This window comes from Schistocerca piceifrons, chromosome 10, assembly GCF_021461385.2.
Source record: "Schistocerca piceifrons isolate TAMUIC-IGC-003096 chromosome 10, iqSchPice1.1, whole genome shotgun sequence".
Lineage (NCBI taxonomy): Eukaryota > Metazoa > Arthropoda > Insecta > Orthoptera > Acrididae > Schistocerca > Schistocerca piceifrons.
Window position 1 is genome coordinate 24179678 of NC_060147.1, and position 20219 is coordinate 24199896.

The 20219-nt window shown below is 40.2% G+C and overlaps 1 protein-coding gene across 1 annotated transcript in view; it reads left to right on the top strand.

The window, feature by feature from the left end:
• The first annotated feature begins 3095 nt into the window (after nucleotides 1–3095).
• The window catches only part of LOC124719101, a 47933-nt gene continuing 30809 nt past the window's right edge, over nucleotides 3096–20219 (top strand). Inside the window, exon 1 of the mRNA XM_047244793.1 lies at nucleotides 3096–3457. Within this exon, the coding sequence (XP_047100749.1) occupies nucleotides 3274–3457 (184 nt within the window). The 5' untranslated portion in view covers nucleotides 3096–3273. The remainder of the gene's footprint in view (nucleotides 3458–20219) is intronic.

Genomic DNA, 20219 nt, shown 5'->3' on the forward strand with positions numbered 1-20219 from the left:
TAAAGTCGTAGAGGGACATCAGGAGATGAATACACTAAGCAGATTCAGAAGGATGTAGGTGGCAGATGAAGAAGTTTCCACAGGATAGAGTAGCATGGAGAGCTGCATCAAAGCAGTCTCTGGACTGAAAACAACAACTAAAACGAGACGGATTGACGTGACTGTTGAACTGTGGCATGAAGCTCAGAACCTTCGGGTCTGGTAAAGCAAGGGATACAACCTGTCGGCTTTGACAAATGACGTCTTACGTTACTCATAGATAATAATGTCTTCACTTTCAGCCATAGATAGTAAAACAGTTCTGTGTTCCGGATAAGCGCTATCATTGTACATTAAAATAATTGAATGTGATTTTAAAAGAGATCACTACATATAGCCTGGCTCAAAATATTCTTCGTATGCATTTATTTAATTAATTGGTTCTTTACAATTCATTCGGTACTTAATTTCATTCTTCGTGCTATTGAGGTAATTTGGAATATTAGTTTCTTATTTTAGGACAATTTTTAGTATCTCATTTCCGTTTGCAGGTATGGATTTATCTGTTCCGATGAACCTGGATGATTTGAGAGAGGCTATGGGCGTAGACATGTTGGCCACGATTTGTTTTTTAGAAATGTGTGGTCTCGTTGCCGAGTATGTTCGATGTCGCGAGTGTGGCGAACATGTGCGCCTCACAAGTGTATCTCGTCACCGTACTCACGACTTATTCGTATGGCGCTGCAGCAAAGATCTGTTGTGTCGGTCCATTAGACGAGGGACGTGGTTCGAAAAATCTAAGCTCGCCTTGAGAGACATTATGAAAATCACGTACTGTTGGTGTTTGAGATATCCTGTATAGCTGTGTGTCCATGAATGGCGTGTGGGTAAGTGTACAATTGTAGACTGGTACTCTTTTTGTAGGGAAGTTTGTGGGGAATACTTGAAATATAGGGGGCCGGGTGTTATGGTCGAAACTGACGAGTGGCATTTTGGCAAAAGGAAGTACAACACGGAAGAACCTCCGGAGGAATCATGGGTTTGGGGTGCTGTAGTTTCAGGTCAAGAGTGTGACAACGTAGTGTTTCAAGTAGTAACCAATGGAAGGAACGAAGGTCCACTGTAATTTCAGATGGTTTTTCTTCATATAGGGATTTAGGGGAAAGGGGTTATCAGCATCCCGTAGTTAATCACAATATTGAGTTCAAATCATTATCCACAGGGGCTTGCACAAATAGCATCGAGGATTATTGGTCAGCTGTGAAATCTCTTGTAGGGGAGGGGAAACGCCGGATTTCCACACTTCAAAGTTACGTAGTCGAATATTCATGGAGGCGCAAACATATTGCCCGTTTAAATGTTTTGTTAAACGTTTTGGCCAAATGTACCGTTCGAAATATGTTAGCTAATTTCACATTAGGATGGAGGGTAGGGGGTGAATATGTATGCCTGTGCGAGTATGTGTGTTTGTGTCAGTGTGTGCTCGTAATGTTTTGTTTGTTGTGTATGTGGGTATGTGATTTTTGTTGATGTCTTTCTAGGCGGCTTCGGTTCTTTTAAGAAGTTTCCGTGTGGTAAGTTCAATTTTCTATTTTTTTCTTTTACTGCATTTTACTATTTTGACGTATTTCATTGTTGTGTCACACCATTACGTATGTTTTCGTGTACTCCAGTACGTAATAGAAATTTCGCAGCTGTCGTTCTTTCGTTTTCCAGCACTAGTATCAGTACGATTTTTTCGAATCTGTACTAGCAATATTAAAGGCGAAACGCCCGACACAACTAAAATTTGTATCTCGTCCTTCAGTTGACCTTTACCCTGGCAGTACCTATTCGAAAAGAACGACATGGGGTCTATGTAACATTGATTAAATATACCTATATATGTTAACAGGATACAAATGATGTGTATAGCTACATAGCTCAACTAAAGAATGGGATGTTATTGTCACTGATGTGATCAGAACTATAACTTCCAGTCGATACTATTAGCACCGAAGGTGTGCCCCATAGTGAAGTACGGGATACAATTTGTGTATGTGTCGTCTTACTGCCTCTTCGCGTAGTTCAACTGAGGTACAGGTTGCAAATGTAACGTACGCCATTTCCACGTTTTCGTTAGCAGTGTACATGTATGTAGGTCAACGGAAGTATGGGACACAAATATTATGTACTTAGCACCTTCTGCCATCGGTAGTACTACTACCTACGTAAGAACAGACTATTAATGGTAGCGGAGGAGAAAGAAACAACACATGTAAAATTTGTATCCCGTGCTTCAGTTGACCTGTTCAACTGAACAACAGGATATTAATGCTAACGAAAACGAAGAAATCGACATACGCTAAACTTGCATCCCGTACTGCAGTTAACCAATACAGTTGGAATGAGGTTCGGGATACAATCCATATATATGTGACGCGAGGTATTCTATGCTATCAACATTTCCATCCGTTTTACCCCTTCATTTTCCACAGAACTAATACGACACAAATACGCGATATCTTTAACGAGAAAATACTACTTGCCTATATATATAAACTATATTTTTCGTCCCTCGTATTCCTTTGTTTCTGAACAGTCTTGTCAGCTCTTTCATCTGTGTAATAAATGCCCTGTGGCCAATTCTGACGTTATTGGTCAAAGCCGACGAGTTGTATTCCCTGCTTCACTAAACCCGAAGTTTCTATGTCACCATGGGCAGCACGGACCAAAACTAGAAAAAAGGCCATTTAGTGTAGCCAGTAAAACGTGTATCTTAAGAGCTGCGAGCACTTGTTTATCTTCGATACTGTATTGTGAAATACATTTCTTCTACTAAATCTAACCTCCTGGCAAAGACTTTGAAAAAATCCTCTTGATCACACCATGTTTTTTGCTTCAAATTCTAAATGCGTATTGCAGTATGATGGGACTGAAATGGATACACATTGGTTTGCGTCACATATTTGCATCGTGCAGAACAAAATTGAAATTTGTCATTTCGATAATTAAGCGACAAACCTATCGATAGTGTTGATCAGCTGTTTGAAGATGCCATGGTTGCTAGGTAACACAAACAGCATGGCGGGGTAATCAATCAACGAAGTATAAATAGCATGGAGACAACAGTAAAGTAGGCGGAGTACATGTAGATAGTGTCAATAGATAGTGCAACATATGTTGACACGTCTGATCGAGATAAAAACATGACTGTGATTCGTAACGCAAAGATTAACGTTTATCAAACTTCTGTTGAGGTGCACAAATATCGTGCTTGGTTTTGATGACATACATGGACCAATTACAATAAAGATGGTTCTTGGCAGCCAGTCTACAGAGTCCGGCCATAGATATATAGCAAAAATATGCGGTTTCTTCGCGCCTGCTTTCTTTCCTCCTCTTCATATTGGCATCCTGTATTATTTCTGGAACCAGTACGCCCGAAAAGTTGACAGACATTTCTGTTCCTGCTCTTGCTGGGATACAGTATTTAAAGGTAAGTATTCAGTGTATGACATTCGGGTCATTAATACGCTTCTTTATGCAAGAGTTAGTTTCTCTCTGACGGTATTTTAGTTGTTAACCGTTATTGCTGGATTATTTAATGTACATCAGGATTGTATTTCCCATGATGTCAAGTGTTCTGTTGATACAATTCGAAATGGATCTTTCATCGTTCGTGTAAGGGGTTAAAAGACGCATGAGGACCTTTGGTTCAAAGGCTTGGATTTAATATTACCGCAGAAACTGTAGTTTTATTTTTTTTATTTTATTTTTTGCAACAGTGGATTTATTATTAGTTTACTATGTCACGTTAGCTGGAGTACTGAACATGATAGTGATAGTTTATTGTTAATAAGAGTGCATGTATTAAGTTTTTATGATATGCTTGTCTTTTGTAGTAAATGGATGCCTTGATTCATTCTTCATCCCTGAAGGTTCTCCTTTGTGATCCACTGATCTCAGTGAATGGATGGGTGACTGGGTCTTACATGACATTAAATACTGCATGAAACAATATCAGCTGTCATTGTGTGATCATATATTCATGAGCTTTAACAAAGAGAGCTTGCTGAATAGCACAAGTTTGTAGAGCCTACCCACAGAAATGGTCATATGACAATCTTTAATAAGATTTGTTCACTCTGTGTTATTACAGACATCATTTTTGTACAATAGAAATACACTGAATAGTTACCAACAATATGAAGCTCTCGTGTAAATATTTAGTGGTGTATTTTGGAGCAATATCAGGGCACACATTAACAACTTAACTTACAACTATTATATAAAGCCATAAATCAAAAGAAATCAGATACATCGCTACGCTATTCATCAGTGTGTGCTGCAGAGATGACAGTCTCGTAAGAATGTTTTAGGCCATCTCTGCGTGTTAGTGGGTTGTGGTGAAGGCAGTCTGTTCTGGTTTCTGTCTCTCTGTAAGTTATCAATGTAATCACAACTCATTGCGGGTATCTCGTATGAAATAAGGGCTGTAGCAGTGGAATTGTTTTTTAATATTAGCTAGTACACAGTAATAAGGCCACTGTGTCCCATGCTTTTTAACATGGTTCTACATAGAGAAAAGGTTCCAGTTCACAAACTCTGAAAATGTCATAACAATTGCTTCAAGGAATGAGATTAGATTTGTAATGAGAATTTTTACTGAGTCTCCAACAAAGAGTTGTCACTCACTAAGTTTGCACATCATATGTATCCCTTGCCTTATCATTTAATTTATGAAAACTTTCATTTGAGCTATTTACAGTGATCTGGTCGTGGGGTCTCGTTTACTTTATACTAAAGCAAAATCAGTGTGGCATCTTGGGAAAGGTTAATTGGGGAGTTGAGAGGAGGGGGCAGGGGATTAGACACATCTTTGTTTTTATATATAATTTTTCCCACGTGGAATGTTTCCTTCCATTATATTGCATCATTAATTTGAATGATAGAATTGTTTGATACAGGTTGAGTTTATACGTGACATAATTAGAAATGGAGGGGAAGGAGCTTTGACAGCAGTGTACTGTAGATGGGATAAGCGAGAAACTTATTTTATCCAACTACCCCTTCTGAAGCCATAAAAATAAAATTTTTTATGGGGTTAAAATTTTTTTTCAACAAGTGGGAAAACCCTACTGCTAAACATAATGATTATATTTCCATTTCTTTATTAATTCATTCATACATTTTATTTTCCGTAAACATTACAAAGGAGAATTTTCAGGGAAGTGAAGAAGTCAAGCTACACATTAACACGAAGAAGCAGGCAACTCCTCTACAATACAGCCAATAGGCCTACTTGATTTGTAAGAAAGAAGAGGTTCTGGTACTGTAACCTTCTGGGTGGGGGAGGGCGGGGGTGCATTTTTGCGAAATTTAGACATCTTAAAACATTGTTCTAACACTTTGTTTTCACCAGTGGTAGAGGTACAGAGTACTGGCACATATCATCATAACTTGAGCACTGAGTAGGCTAATATTAACAGTTTCCTCTTACACTCCACAACTACTGCATTTCAGACAAAACATGTATGTAACAACACAGAATGCTCTCTGCTGCTTGTATACTGATAAATGTATTTGATCTGAATGCTAAAAAATTTGCATATTAATGAGTCCAAATATTCTGATAAAATCATAGTAGTGGTCAGTAACATTCTCTTATAATAAATTTTTCTTTGAATGTATGGACTTTTTCAATAATCTGCATTATGTCTACCAGCACCCCGACATAGGCCTCTGCATCAGAATGTAAAACACTATTCTGAAACCTAGACAGAGAAGTGCAGCCAACATGGAAATTGTATTTACTTCGGCTATTGTGGTCTTGAATTCTGCAGTCAATTGTAAACACTATATGTATTAACCACAAATATTAATAGGTAATAAATGTATTGGAATGTGAGTTTACCAATTGCAAGGTCCTCAAGGCAACTTTTTTTTATGACTTGAAAAGTTCCTGAATAAGAAACTTATCTAACTGAAAGTACTTAATTTCATTAGTCTTCAACTTTACAGTCACTGTGGAAGTTCATTTGAACCACACAAAACATCAAACAAACACATATTTTACCTTGTAATTGCTGTACTACAATAAGCCACATATACTCCGAGTTTATATGTTTTTGTTTGCGACATTGCTTCCAGTCAGGTCCACAACATATTTGCAACTGTGTTCCTTGTTTACTTCTACATCCACACTAGCAACAAACATTTTTGTACGTATATTTTCGTCATCTACTATGCTTGAAGCTGTCAGTAAACATTTCATATTGTGTATATTTAGACAAGAGTATGAACTAATTATATGTGGTGCTGCGTTAATGGTAATTGACTATATAAATAGACACCGACAAAGGTGTAGTGGACAAAAACATATTATAGCAGAAGTGGCAGAAATGGTGTGCTGCATGAGCTGAATGTGGCAGACGATACTTTTTTTGTAATGAGGATTTTAAAATTCTAACATTTGTTTCAAAGAAAACAACAAATTTCTGAGAAACAGTTCCTGAAAGCAGAGTATTAGTACTAGGCTACAATTTTTGATAACAAGAAGTTATTTTCAACAATTTGAATAGCTATTGTTTACTTCAAGGCCAGCTATATCTCAGACAGTCCCTCCAGTTTGTGAGGTAAAGTGGTCAAAGTATAGTGCAAAGGCAGTCCAATTAAGTAAATAACACGGAAGTAAATATTGAGTACTTATAATACATTAATGTGTAAAACCAAATCACCTTCATTATCAACACTCAGCACCTCTTCTACAACAATGTCTCAACAAATTGGGGAATGTAACGCTACTGTTGATCTGCCTACCATGCACACATTGACAGTTTCTCTGTTCTCTTATATAAATTAAGTTCCGCCTCAGATAGTGCCCAATATGTTTCACCTTTCTTGTGTTGGCAGCGATGTGAATTTCTTTTCTATGCACTTGCTGCTGGTGTTTAGCACAGCAGAGATTTGCTGTATGGAGTCATATTTTGACTCAGAATTTTTACAGTTCATGCTACACACATTCCACAGGCAGCCCTCTGTCCTACAGTTTGTGATAAGGTCAACTATCTATCTTCCTGACATAACAGATATTTGAACTTATCCCACTGTATGAGACAACACTATTATTGTACTCAGCTACAAGAAATGATGAACTAATTTGTAACATAAAGAAAAACTAGCTCCTTATAGTTGCATTTAGCGGTACTGGACAAGAAACAACATTTTCTTTGATTTGTACAAACAGAGTGTAAGCACACCAGCCTGAATGTAGTAGTCTCTCCTGCATTGTCTTGTTGGTAGCACATCAGTTTGTAGTCATCAAGCTAAAAGTATTAAGGAGTACGGAATGGTGTTTGCTCAAAGATGTACACACCACCACAATTTTGGTTGCATTTTACGCACATTTTTCGTCCTCAAGGTACTATTGTTTACGACGACAAGTTTTTAGCTTTGTGTGAAAAAATGGTTCAAATGGCTCTGAGCACTATGGGACTTAACATCTACGGTCATCAGTCCCTAGAACTTAGAACTACTTAAACCTAATTAACCTAAGGACATCACACAACGCCCAGTCATCACGAGGCAGAGAAAATCCCTGACCCCGCCGGGAATCGAACCCGGGCGCGGGAAGCGAGAACGCTACCGCACGACCACGAGCTGCGGACAGCTTTTTAATACTGTGTAAATCAACTCTGTGCCCACAGACAATCAAGAGTTCAGTGGCAGAAGTCATTGAATAACTTACAAAGTTATTGAAGCACAGTCTTTTATAAACACTGTAAAAGAATCAGTAGTAGTTCTAACAAAACACTGAAACAGAGTGATTAAGGGCAGCACAGAACACTGCTCTTATTTACATTAAACATCACAGTTCGTATACTATCTTGTAGTAATTCACCAGATAAAAGAACACAGCAGTAGTTCACTTAATTCTGTCCCCAATGGAAGTCACTGCTCTGAACACTCACTTGTAATCACAACAATAGCTCAAGTTTCCTACCAACGCAATACAATTCACTCAAAAAAGTCATTAATTTGAGTGACAGAAATCACTTGAAAGTTTTCAGATGTTGACAGTACTGAGTTATTGCAGAGGCTGATACACACATTTTCATGAACATATTGCACATAGCTATTGTATAAGCAAACACTGGGAACAGACTTGACATAGGTGTGACATGTATGTTAGCTCATCAGGTGTGGGCACAGACTGATGATTTTGAGTGACGTCTGACTATTTGAAGACTGATATCTGAACAAATTGTTGTTTTGGAAATTGCACAATCATTTGAGAAATGGCTAGGTTAGATTTTGCTATTCAGGATGAACTTTAAGTACTGATAAAAATTTGGTTTGTAAAAAATGTGATGGGTTAGGAATTTGGAAAAGTTTATGGAATCATTTTCTGGGCATATGTTGGTAACACCTGGCTTATGAGTACAAACACCATGATGAAAATTATAGTAAATTACAAAAATATCTTAATGAGATAATCGGTTAATGCAGTGTGCATAAAATTCAAGCCTACAAAAGCATAGTGGCAAATATTGGAATTTAGTAAGCACAGAGGGAAAATCTGCAATGCACAATGTAGCTGTTTCTAAGATTGAATATTAATTATATCATAAATTAATTAGGTTCACAGAATTTGTGATACATTACTTGAAAGTTGAACTGCCAATCTTTATAACTAGGGGTGTCACTATACCTAGAAATACATATTAGCTCACAAGGTTTTTCTTATTATGTATGAAGTGGAATTTTCAGTTAGGTATAACTTATTTCCTAGTAATACTAAGTGCAGCATTAGGATCAGCTCATCAAAACTATTATCTTGAGTAATGAATCTAGGATGGATACAGTTTAATTGATGTTTAGGAATATTTGAACACCTCCCACACATGTACTATTTAGAAAGTGTGCTTGGTTTGAGATATAAGGAAAGTGAAAAAAGGGGAAAAAAAGGTTAATAACAGGAGTTGAATTCGTAACAAATGGAATAGTTCCAACTTGCCAAGTCACATAATGGTTCTTATGTATGCAACATTTTGAAAACATCGATAGGCCAACAGTAATTGTAAAAATTGTTGCAATCATTGTTACAAAGCAGTAATGGAATGTGGCAAACATCGACTATGGGGAATGTGAGCATACTTCCTCATTCGTCCACACTTACCAACTGTGGCACCCAGCATTAACACACTTTGTTGCTTCTCTAAGCTCACACAGATACCTACTTATTGGACCCAGAGAAGTAAGTCATCTCTTTCAGGATCCTATTTACTCCTGCAGAACAAAAGTAATTCCAAATTGCTGTCTTCCATTTATAAAATGCATATTTTCAGTCCCTATTGTTTTACAGAACTATCTTTGGGGGCAGTGCACATAAAGTAAACAAAATATTTATACAGCAGCAACCCCCCCTGACTGGTTTGATGTGGCCCACCATGAATTCCTCTCCTGTGCTAACCTCTTCATCTCAGAGTAGCACTTGCAACGTACGTCCTCAATTATTTGCTGGATGTAAAGAAAAAGAATCATATTGAAAGGTCAATTTGACACAATTGTCCAGAAGCTTAAATGTTTAGCAGTCTTTTCATTGTGCCTGTTGAAACGAATCTATACCACTGTGACAACAGGCACAATGAAAAGACTGCTAAACATTTAAGCTTCTGGACAATTGTGTCAAATGGAAAATCTTGCTTTGGAAATAGAAAAGACACACACATTCACACAAGCACAACTCACACAAAAGGCAGGAGGCATTTGCCATCTATGTGTGAGTTGTGTTAGTCAGAATGTGTGTGTTTTTTGTATTTCCAAAAGGGGACGTTTTTGTATGGAAGTTTAAAGGTGTAACGGTGTTTCACTGCACCTGTTTGCGACTCAGTGCCTTCTCTATGTGGTGAGTAGCACTCTATCCTTTTTGTAGTATTGTTGCTATTCTACCCTTGACTTTCCATTGTGTTGTTGTTGTTGTTGTTGTTGTTGTTGTTGTTGTCTTCAGTCCCGAGACTGGTTTGATGCAGCTCTCCATGTTACTCTATCCTGTGCAATCTTCTTCATCTCCCAGTACCTACTGCAACCTACATCCTTGTGAATCTTCTCAGTGTATTCATCTCTTGGTCTCCCTCTATGATTTTTACCCTCCACGCTGCCCTCCAGTACTAAATTGGTGATCCCTTGATGCCTTAGAACATGTCCTACCAACCGATCCCTTCTTCTAGTCAAGTTGTGCCACAAACTTCTCTTCTCCCCAATCCTATTCAATACCTCCTGATAAGTTATGTGGTCTACCCATCTAATCTTCAGCATTCCTTTGTAGCACCACATTTCGAAAGCTTCTATTTTCTTCTTGTCTAAACTATTTATCGTCCATGTTTCATTTCCATATATGGCTACACACCATACAAATACTTTCAGAAACGACTTCCTGACACTTAAATCTATACTCGATGTTAACGAATTTCTCTTCTTCAGAAACGCTTTCCTTGCCATTGCCAGTCTACATTTTATATCCTCTCTACTTCGACCATCATCCGTTATTTTGCTCCCCAAATAGCAAAACTCCTTTACTACTTTAAGTGTCTCATTTCCTAATCTAATTCCCTCAGCATCACCCGACTTAATTCGACTATCTTCCATTATCCTCGTTTTGCTTTTGTTGGTGTTCATCTTATACCCTCCTTTCAAGACACTATCCATTCCGATCAACTGCTCTTCCAACTCCTTTGCTGTCTCTGACAGAATTAAAATGTCATCGGCGAACCCCAAAGTTTTTATTTCTTCTCCTACTCCAAATTTTTCTTTTGTTTCCTTCACTGCTTGCTCAATATACAGATTGAATAACATCGGAGAGGGGCTACAACCCTGTCTCACTCCCTTCCCAACCACTGCTTCCCTTTCATACCCCTCGACTCCTATAACTGCCATCTGCTTTCTGTACAAATTGTAAATAGTGTATCGCTCCTTGTATTTTACCCCTGCCACCTTTAGAATTTGAAAGAGAGTATTCCAGTCAACATTGTCAAAAGCTTTCTACAAATGCTAGAAACGTATGTTTGCCTTTCCTTAACCTAGCTTCTAAGATAAGTCGTAGGGTCAGTATTGCCTCACATGTTCCAATATTTGTACGGAATTCAAACTGATCTTCCCCGAGGTCGGCTTCTACTAGCTTTTCCATTCGTCTGTAAAGAATTCATGTAAGTATTTTGCAGCTGTGGCTTATTAAACTGATTGTTTGGTAATTTTCACATCTGTCAACACCTGCTTTCTTTGGGATTGGAATTATTATATTCTTCTTGAAGTCTGAGGGTATTTCACCTGTCTCATACATCTTGCTCACCAGATGGTAGATTTGTCAGGGTTGTCTCTCCCAAGGCTGTCAGTAGTTCTACTGGAATGTTGTCTACTCCGGGGGTCTTGTTTCGACTCAGGTCTTTCAGTGCTCTGTCAAACTCTTCACGCAGTATCATATCTCCCGTTTCATCTTCAGCTACCTCCTCTTCCATTTCCGTTATATTGTCCTCAAGTACATCGCCCTTGTATAGACCCTCTATATACTCCTTCCACCTTTCTGCTGTCCCTTCTTTGCTTAGAACTGGGTTTCCATCTGAACTCTTTGATATTCATACAAGATGTTCTCTTTTCTCCAAAGGTCTCTTTAATTTTTCTGTAGGCAGTATCTATCTTACCCCTAGTGAGATAAGCCTTTACATCCTTACATTTGTCCTCTTGCCATCTCTGCTTAGCCATTTTGCACTTCCTGTCGATCTCATTTTTGAGACGTTTGTATTCCTTTTTGCCTGCTTCATTTACTGCATTTTTGTACTTTCTCCTTTCATCAATTAAATTCAATGTTTTTTCTGTTACCCAAGGATTTATACTAACCCTCGTCTTTTTACCTACTTGATCCTCTGCTGCCTTCACTATTTCATCTCTCAAAGCTACCCATTCTTCTTCTACTGTATTTCTTTCCACCATTCCTGTCAATTGTTCCCTTATGCTCTCCCTGAAACTCTGTACAGCCTACGGTTTAGTCAGTTTATCCAGATCCCATCTCCTTAAATTCCCACATTTTTGCAGTTTCTTCAGTTTTAATCTACATTTCATAACCAATAGATTGTGGTCAGAGTCCACATCTGCCCCTGGAAATGTCCTACAATTTAAAACCTGGTTCCTAAATCTCTGTCTTACCATTATATAATCTATCTGAAACCTGTCAGTATCTCCAGGCTTCTTCCATGTGTACAGCCTTCTTTCATGATTCTTGAACCAAATGTTAGCTATGATTAAGTTGTGCTCTGTGCAAAATTCTACCAGGCGGCTTCCTCTTTCATTTCTTAGCCCCAATCCATATTCACCTACTACGTTTTCTTCTCTCCCCTTTCCTACTACCGAATTCCAGTCACCCATGACTATTAAATTTTCGTCCCCCTTCACTATCTGAATAATTTCTTTGATTTCATCATACATTTCTTCAATTTCTTTCCATTATTAAATAGAAATACAGTTCACCTACGTAAAACTAGCTGATATCCGTGGTTCCACTCGCTTATCAGTAGTTTTGTTATGATGAGTAAGAAAGCAGTTACGCATCCAATAATATCAGCTGCTCTCAAGTGTCTGCCTATTTGGGTAAGCATAGCTCATGACACCCTCATCCCAACTGCCCTAACCCACAGCATGCTGGCACAATGTGCATCGTGCTATTGAAGTTGCAAGACGAAAACAGGACAACAAACTCTGGCCTCTGCCACCAACGTATTTGTGTTTTTTTGTATAACTAGCTCGCAACTTTCAGAGTTATGAAATGCAACACTATTAGTTTTATTACTTAACAATAATTTTTGCATAATTTATCATGTTACATTTTGTTTTCTCTGTTTATTCACCTTAAGACACGTTTCTCCAACATAAAATAATGTTAGTAGGCCAAAATTAAAATCTATACATTAATTTCATATTTGATTTTATATGACTAATATTTGGCTTCAACACTTGCCCACAAGAATTTAGCAGTTTAACGTGGTGCTAAATTTGTACAGTTTGTATATTTGTATTACATAAACAATTTTATTTTTTCATCTGAAATTATCTTGCCTTTTTATAAAAACAATTTCCAAGATATTCAGACCCATATGGCAATACCAAAAACATGAAGAGAAAAACAATAAATAGAAAAAGATTTATGTATCGGGTGCTTTGCTAAACATTTGTATGATATACTACATTACTCTCCAGCTGTGGCAGTTACTTTTCAGCTGTAGTCTTGTCATTACAGATATGCACATTTGGTGTGAAGGATAGTGTAGTGGGACGTATAGTTTGTTCACGATATCTTGCGCAATTTTTCAGGGAGGGGGAGGGGTGCGTAGGTTGCAGAGAAAGTGAGCCCTGCCTTTCAAAGTCAAAGCATAGACATCTGTGGGTGAGTGGAGTTGCAGAGAGAACAAACTACGCTTTCCTCACATAGTGCTGACACTACAGTTTGTTCACTATGTCCTGAACGAGGATTCCTCTGTTTCTGTCAGCTGCAACTGGTAGAGATCTGTCGACTTTGGGCCACAAGCGTTTTGTCTGGCCACTGCCTACATTGGCAACGATGGTGAAAAACGTGGGTTTGCAGTGTTGCACTTCAGCTTCTGTCCGCACTTGGTACGTTTTCAATGATTCGAGTCTGTCAGTTACCTATTATAAATCTTGATGACGAGCAGTCACCTTTAGTAATTGTTATAGTGGTCCAGCTACTCTGTCCCACTGCCATGTACGAGCTTCCTTTTCTTCTAGACTTTGATCCTCACCGGGTGAAGCTGTAATGTTAGATCACAAAACCTACTTCTAGCTACTAAATAAACTCCGAACTTTTGTTTGTGCTTCTCCGTGTTTAAAGTCTTCGAGGATCACAATGACAAATTCCAGTGACTGTAACTCAAAAGAATTTAACTGAACATAACACATTCTTATATGTAACATCTGACCTGCTCTTTTCAACATGAAAGTGATTCATTTGTTTTGGGCCCCTGTTGACATAGTGAGTGGCCCTCTGACTCTTTATAGTCCATGATGCGAGCAACTGAGAGTGACAAAGCATTCGTATAACAGCAAGCAAATGCTACACACCACACAACTGCTCGCCACAGCCCTTTTTGTTATAGTGATGCACCCTCTGTGCAAACACAGATTGGGATGCACAGTATCTGCTCCTTTCTGACATATTACGTAACAAATATCTGCTGCCACGATCATCTTTAGCTGGCATGAGTACCAATAGTGGACAAGGGTGTTTGATAAAATGCCCTGTTACACCACACACTGTGACAATACAGTACCTGTGTGTAATGTAACCTTTTAGAGACTGTCATTGTGTGCTGTGCCAAACGAGCAAGTACACACGTAATACCAGAACTGCTTGAAGAAAGTGCAGCGCGCGCACACACACACACACACACACACACACACACACACACACACACACACACACCATCCCTTTCCCATTAGCCCCACCCAATATATGCCAGCTAGTTGTGTGCTGCCATCTCGTGCTCTAGTCTGAAGTTGCGTACCCAGCTATCTGCCACCTGCCCCCTCTACCTGAACCCCTAGCAAACCCACAGATGGCTCCTCACTCTCCCAAAGGTTTCCAGACACTCCCCCCCTCCCCCCCCCCCAACCCTTTCCCTGGCTCCTGCCTCTCTCCATCCCCCCTCCCACCCTGCACCCTCACTTCACCCCAGTACACTCACCGTGGGCCAGGAAAGAGGTGCCAGTCAGAGGACCTCAATATAGGGAGATAGGCGTCTGCATGTGATAGAGATACAGAGAGTGAGTGAGTGAGTGAGTGAGTGAGTGAGTGTGTGTGTGTGTGTGTGTGTGTGTGTGTGTGTTTCTCCTACAGGTTAAGAAAGGAATTTCATTCTGAAAACTAGCAAAGCAAAGCAAACCTGTTGTTTGTGTATGAGGTGCATTGAAAACTTTTGAAATACACTACTCACCATTAAAATTGCTACGCCACGAAGATGACGTGCTACAGACACGAAATTTAACTGACAGAAAGAAGATGCTGTGATATGCAAATGATAAGCTTTCCAGAGCATTCATACAAGGTTGACGCTGGTGGCGACACCTACAACGTGCTGACATCAGGAAAGTTTCCAACCGATTTTTCATACACAAACAGCAGTTGACCGGCGTTGCCTGGTGAAACGTTGTTGTGATGCCTCATGTAAGGAGGAGAAATGCGTACCATCACATTTCTGACTTTGATAAAGGTCAGATTGTAGCCTATCGCGATTGCGGTTTATCGTATCGCGACATTGCTGCTCGCATTGGTCGAGATCCAATGACTGTTAGCAGAATATGGAATGGGTGGGTTCAGGAAGGTAATACGGAATGCCGTGCTTTATCCCAACACCCTCGTATCACTAGCAGTCGAGATGACAGGCATCTTATCCGCACAACTGTAATGGATCCTCCAGCCACGTCTCGATCCCTGAGTCAACAGATGGGGACGTTTGCAAGACATCTGTACGAACAGTTCGCTGATGTTTGCAGCAGCATGGACTATCAGCTCGAAGACCGTGGCTGCTGCTACCCTGGACGCTGCATCACAGACAGGAGTGCCTGCGATGGTGTACTTGACGACGAACCTGGGTGCACGAATGGCAAAACTTCATTTTTTTAGATGAATCCAGGTTCTGTTTACAGCATCATTATAGTCGCATCCGTGTTTGGCGACATCGCGGTGAACGCACATTGGAAGCGTGAATTCGTCATTGCCATTCTGGCTTATCACCTGGCGTGATGGTATGGGATGCCATTCGTTACACATCTCGGTCACGGCACTATGAACAGTGGACATTACATTTCAGATGTGTTACCACCCGTGGCTCTACCCTTCATTCGATCCCTGCAAAACCCAACATTTCAGCAGGATAATGCACGACCACATCTTGCAGATCCTGTATGGGCCTTTCTGGATACAGAAAATGTTTGACTGCTTCCCTGGCCAGCACATACTCCAGATCTCTCACCAATTGAAAGCATGTGGTCAATGGTGGCTGTGCAACTGCCTCGTCACAAAACGCCAGTCACTACTATTGATGAACTGTGGTATCGTGTTGAAGCTGCATGGGCAGTTGTACCTGTACATACCATCCAGGCTCTGTTTGACTCAATGCCCAGGCGTATCAAGGCCGTTATTATGGCCAGAGATGGTTGTTCTGGGTACTGATTTCCCAGGATCTGTGCACCCAAACTGCGTGAAAATGTAATCACACGTCATTTCTAGTATAATATATTTGTCTAATGAATACCCGTTTATCATCTGCATTTCTTCTTGGTGTAGCAGTTTTAATGGCCAGTAGTGTAGCATGCCAACCAGCAGCGAGAGCGTGCAGTGGCTGCTGAGCACACCTAGCAGCAGATTAAGACGACAAACTGCTGTTTGCCTCTTGTTGTTGGGACAATAAGCAAGCAAACCACAGCTGCTGAAGTAAGTGTGTGTACAGCCTGCTCGTCAGGCTAGTGCAGTGAATCAGCTTGAAGAACAACGTTTGTATGTGAAATTCTGCTACAAACTTGACAAAACTTTCACAGAATCATTTCAAATGCTTATCCAAGCATACGGGGAGGACTGTATGACTCTCACACAGTGCTACGAGTGGTTTAAATGTTTTGAACGGGGCAGAATATCGGTCTGTGAAGATTCCGAGTCTGGACGTCCTTCCCTTACACATCGACAGATGATGGCCAATTGGATAGTGTTCATGCTGTGATTGACAGAAATCATAGTTTAGCTGTTCAGGAAGTTGTTGAAGAGGTGGGCATCAGCGTAGGATTGTGCCATCAAGTTCTGAGTGAAAAACCTGAGATATGTCATGTCATTGCAAAATTCGTACCGTGTTTGTTGACTGAAGATGAGAAACAGATCTGTGTTGAAATATGCAAAGAACAGCTTGCCTCTGTTATTGGCAATGAAAACTCTTAAGAACATAATAACAGGCGATGAGATGCGGGTGTACAGCTATGATGCTGAAACAAAGTTGCAGTCATCGCAGTGGATGGGCAAAGGGTCACATCATCCAAAAAAAGCACACGAGTCGGTCAAAGATCAAGTCGCACAGATGACAGAATGGTAGATGTCGAAATAGACGGCAGAGGAATAGAGAAACAATTAAAATCGCTCAAAAGAGGAAAGGCCGCTGGACCTGACAGGATACCAGTTCGATTTTACACAGAGTACGCGAAGGAACTTGCCTCCCTCCTTGCAGCGGTGTACCGTAGGTCTCTAGAAGAGCGTAGCGTTCCAAAGGAATGGAAAAGGGCACAGGTCGTCCCCGTTTTCAAGAAGGGACGTCGAACAGATGAGCAGAACTATAGACCAGTTGTAGAATTTTGGAACACGTATTATGTTAGAGTATATGACTTTTCTGGAGACTAGAAAGCTACTCTGTAGGAATCAGCATGGGTTTTGAGAAAGACGATAGTGTGAAACCCAGCTCACGCTATTCGTCCACGAGACTCAGAGGGCCATAGACACGGGTTCTCAGGTAGATTCCGTGTTTCTTGACTTCCGCAAGGCATTCGATACAGTTCCCCACAGTTGTTTAATGAACAAAGTAAGAGCATATGGACTATCAGACTAATTGTGTGATTGGATTGAAGAGTTCCTAGATAACAGAACACAGCTTGTCATTCTCTTCTGAAGTAAGAGTGATTTCAGGTGTGCCGCAGGGGAATGTTGTAGAACCTTTGCTATTCACGATATATATAAATGACGTTGTGGAGAACATCAGAAGTTCACTGAGGCTTTTTGCGGATGATGCTGTAGTATATCGAGAGGCTGTAACAATGGAAAATTGTACTGAAATGCAGGAGGATCTGCAACGAATTGACACATGGTGCAGGGAATGGCAATTGAATCTCAATGTAGACAAGTGTAATGTGCTGCGAATACATAGAAAGAAAGATCCTTTATCATTTAGCTGCAATATAGCAGGTCAGCAACTGGAAGCAGTTAATTCCATAAAGTATCTGGGAGTAGGCATTAGGAGTGATTTAAAATGGAATGACCATATAAAATTAATTGTTGGTAAAGCAGATGCCAGACTAAGATTCATTGGAAGAATCCTAAGGAAATGCAGTCTGAAAACAAAGGAAGTAGGTTACAGTTCACTTGTTCACCCAATGCTTGAATACTGCTCACCGGTGTGGGGTCGGTACCAGATAGGGTTGATAGAAGAGAGAGAGAAGATCCAATGGAGAGCAGCGCACTTTGTTACAGGATCATTTAGTAATCACGAAAGCGTTACGGAGATGATAGATAAACTCCAGTGGAAGACTATGCAAGAGATATGCTCAGTAGCTCGGTACGGGCTTTTGTCGAAGTTTCGAGAACATACCTACACCGAGGAGTCAAGCAGTATATTGCTCCCTCCTACGTATATCTCACGAAGAGACCATGAGGATAAAATCAGAGAGATTGGAGCCCACACGGAGGCATACCGAAAATCTTTCTTTCCACGAACAATATGAGACTGGAATAGAAGGGAGAGCCGATAGAGGTACTCAAAGTACCCTCCGCCACGCACCAGCGGGTGGCTTGCGGAGTACGGATGTAGATGTAGATGAAGGTGATGTTGCTTGTGTTTTTTGACTAAAAAGCCATTATCCATCATGGATTTGTGCCACATGGTCAGGTGGTAAACAAAAAAGTCTACCAGGGAACCCTAGTGCACATGAGGGATGCAGTGCACAGGAAGAGGCCTAAATTGTGGGAAAAACAGGGTTGGATGTTGCATCACGACAGTGCGCCAGCTTACGCGTCACTCCTTGTCTGCTGCTATCTAGTAAAACATCACTTTCCCGTTGTGCCCCGTCTGTCGTATTCTCCGGACCTAGCCCTGGCAGACCTTTTCCTGTTCCCCAAACTGAAAAATACAGTTGAAAGGACGTCATTTCCAAACCGTAGAGGAGATACAGGACAATGCGACGAGAAACCTGTGCGCCATCCCAAAAAATGTTCCAAGAGGCATTCCAAAACTGGAAGAAATGATGGGAGTGGAGTGTTGCTAGTAGAGGGAACTATTTTGAAGGGGACAGTGCTTAAAATGTTGTACAGTAAGCAATAAAGCTGATACAGCAAAAGTTTGGTTTATTTTTGAACACACCTCATATCTGTCAGTGACGCAGCACTTTTGCCTTTTGGTGAGTTGTCTCCTTTACTCCTATATAATTCATTATTCTCAACCAGAACTTTAATACACTGTCACACTGACCCATATTATACAGTTAAAACAGAGGAACCCAAAATGTTGTATATGGTTATGAAAATATCTATGTTCGAAGACAACAAAAAAACTTTGCACATAACTATCACTGTTAGGGAAGCCAACTCTTTCAACAATGCTCATCACAGAGGCCAGGAAATTTGTTGAAGTTCCTTGGAGTTAATTACTTATAACTAAGTTTCAGTTCCTATAATGAAATATCGTGTAATTATTAGGACACCAAAAAAATTTTAGTACAAGCTTACGTGACAGAAGAACGATGCAAAAATTTAAATAGTATCTATCCTTCAACATGACACCTACAAGAAGAAGAATTTGTGTGACAAGCAGTTTAAAAATTGACCTTATCATACTTACTGACAGCCATTTTACTGATTTACAATGCGATTAGTATCTGAGAATGTTCCACAACACCACTCACCAAAGGAATGAAAGCTTACTAAAACAATGACCTTAAAATTTACATTCAGTTTCCGAAAAGGGTGCACGCACATCCCCCCCCCCCCCCCCCCCCCCCCTCTAAAACACACACACACACACACACACACACACACAAAAAAAACCACCACCACCACCACCACCACCACCATAATTTAAGACTGATTATGCCTTTCAGCATTCAGTTTGGAGCATAGCTCCCCTTATAAAATTCCTCCATGATCCCCTATTCAGTGCTAACATTGATGCCTCTTCTGATGTTAAGCCTATTACTTCAAAATCATTCTTAACCAAATCCAGGTACCTTCTCCTCGGTCTGCCCAGACTCCTCCTACCCTCTACTGCTGAACCCATGAGTCTCTTGGGTAACCTCGCTTCTCCCATGCGTGTAACATGACTCCACCATCTAAGCCTGTTCGCCCTGACTGCTACATCTATAGAGTTCATTCCCAGTTTTTCTTTGATTTCTTCATTGTGGACACCCTCCTGCCATTGTTCCCATCTAATAGTACCTGCAATCATCCTAGC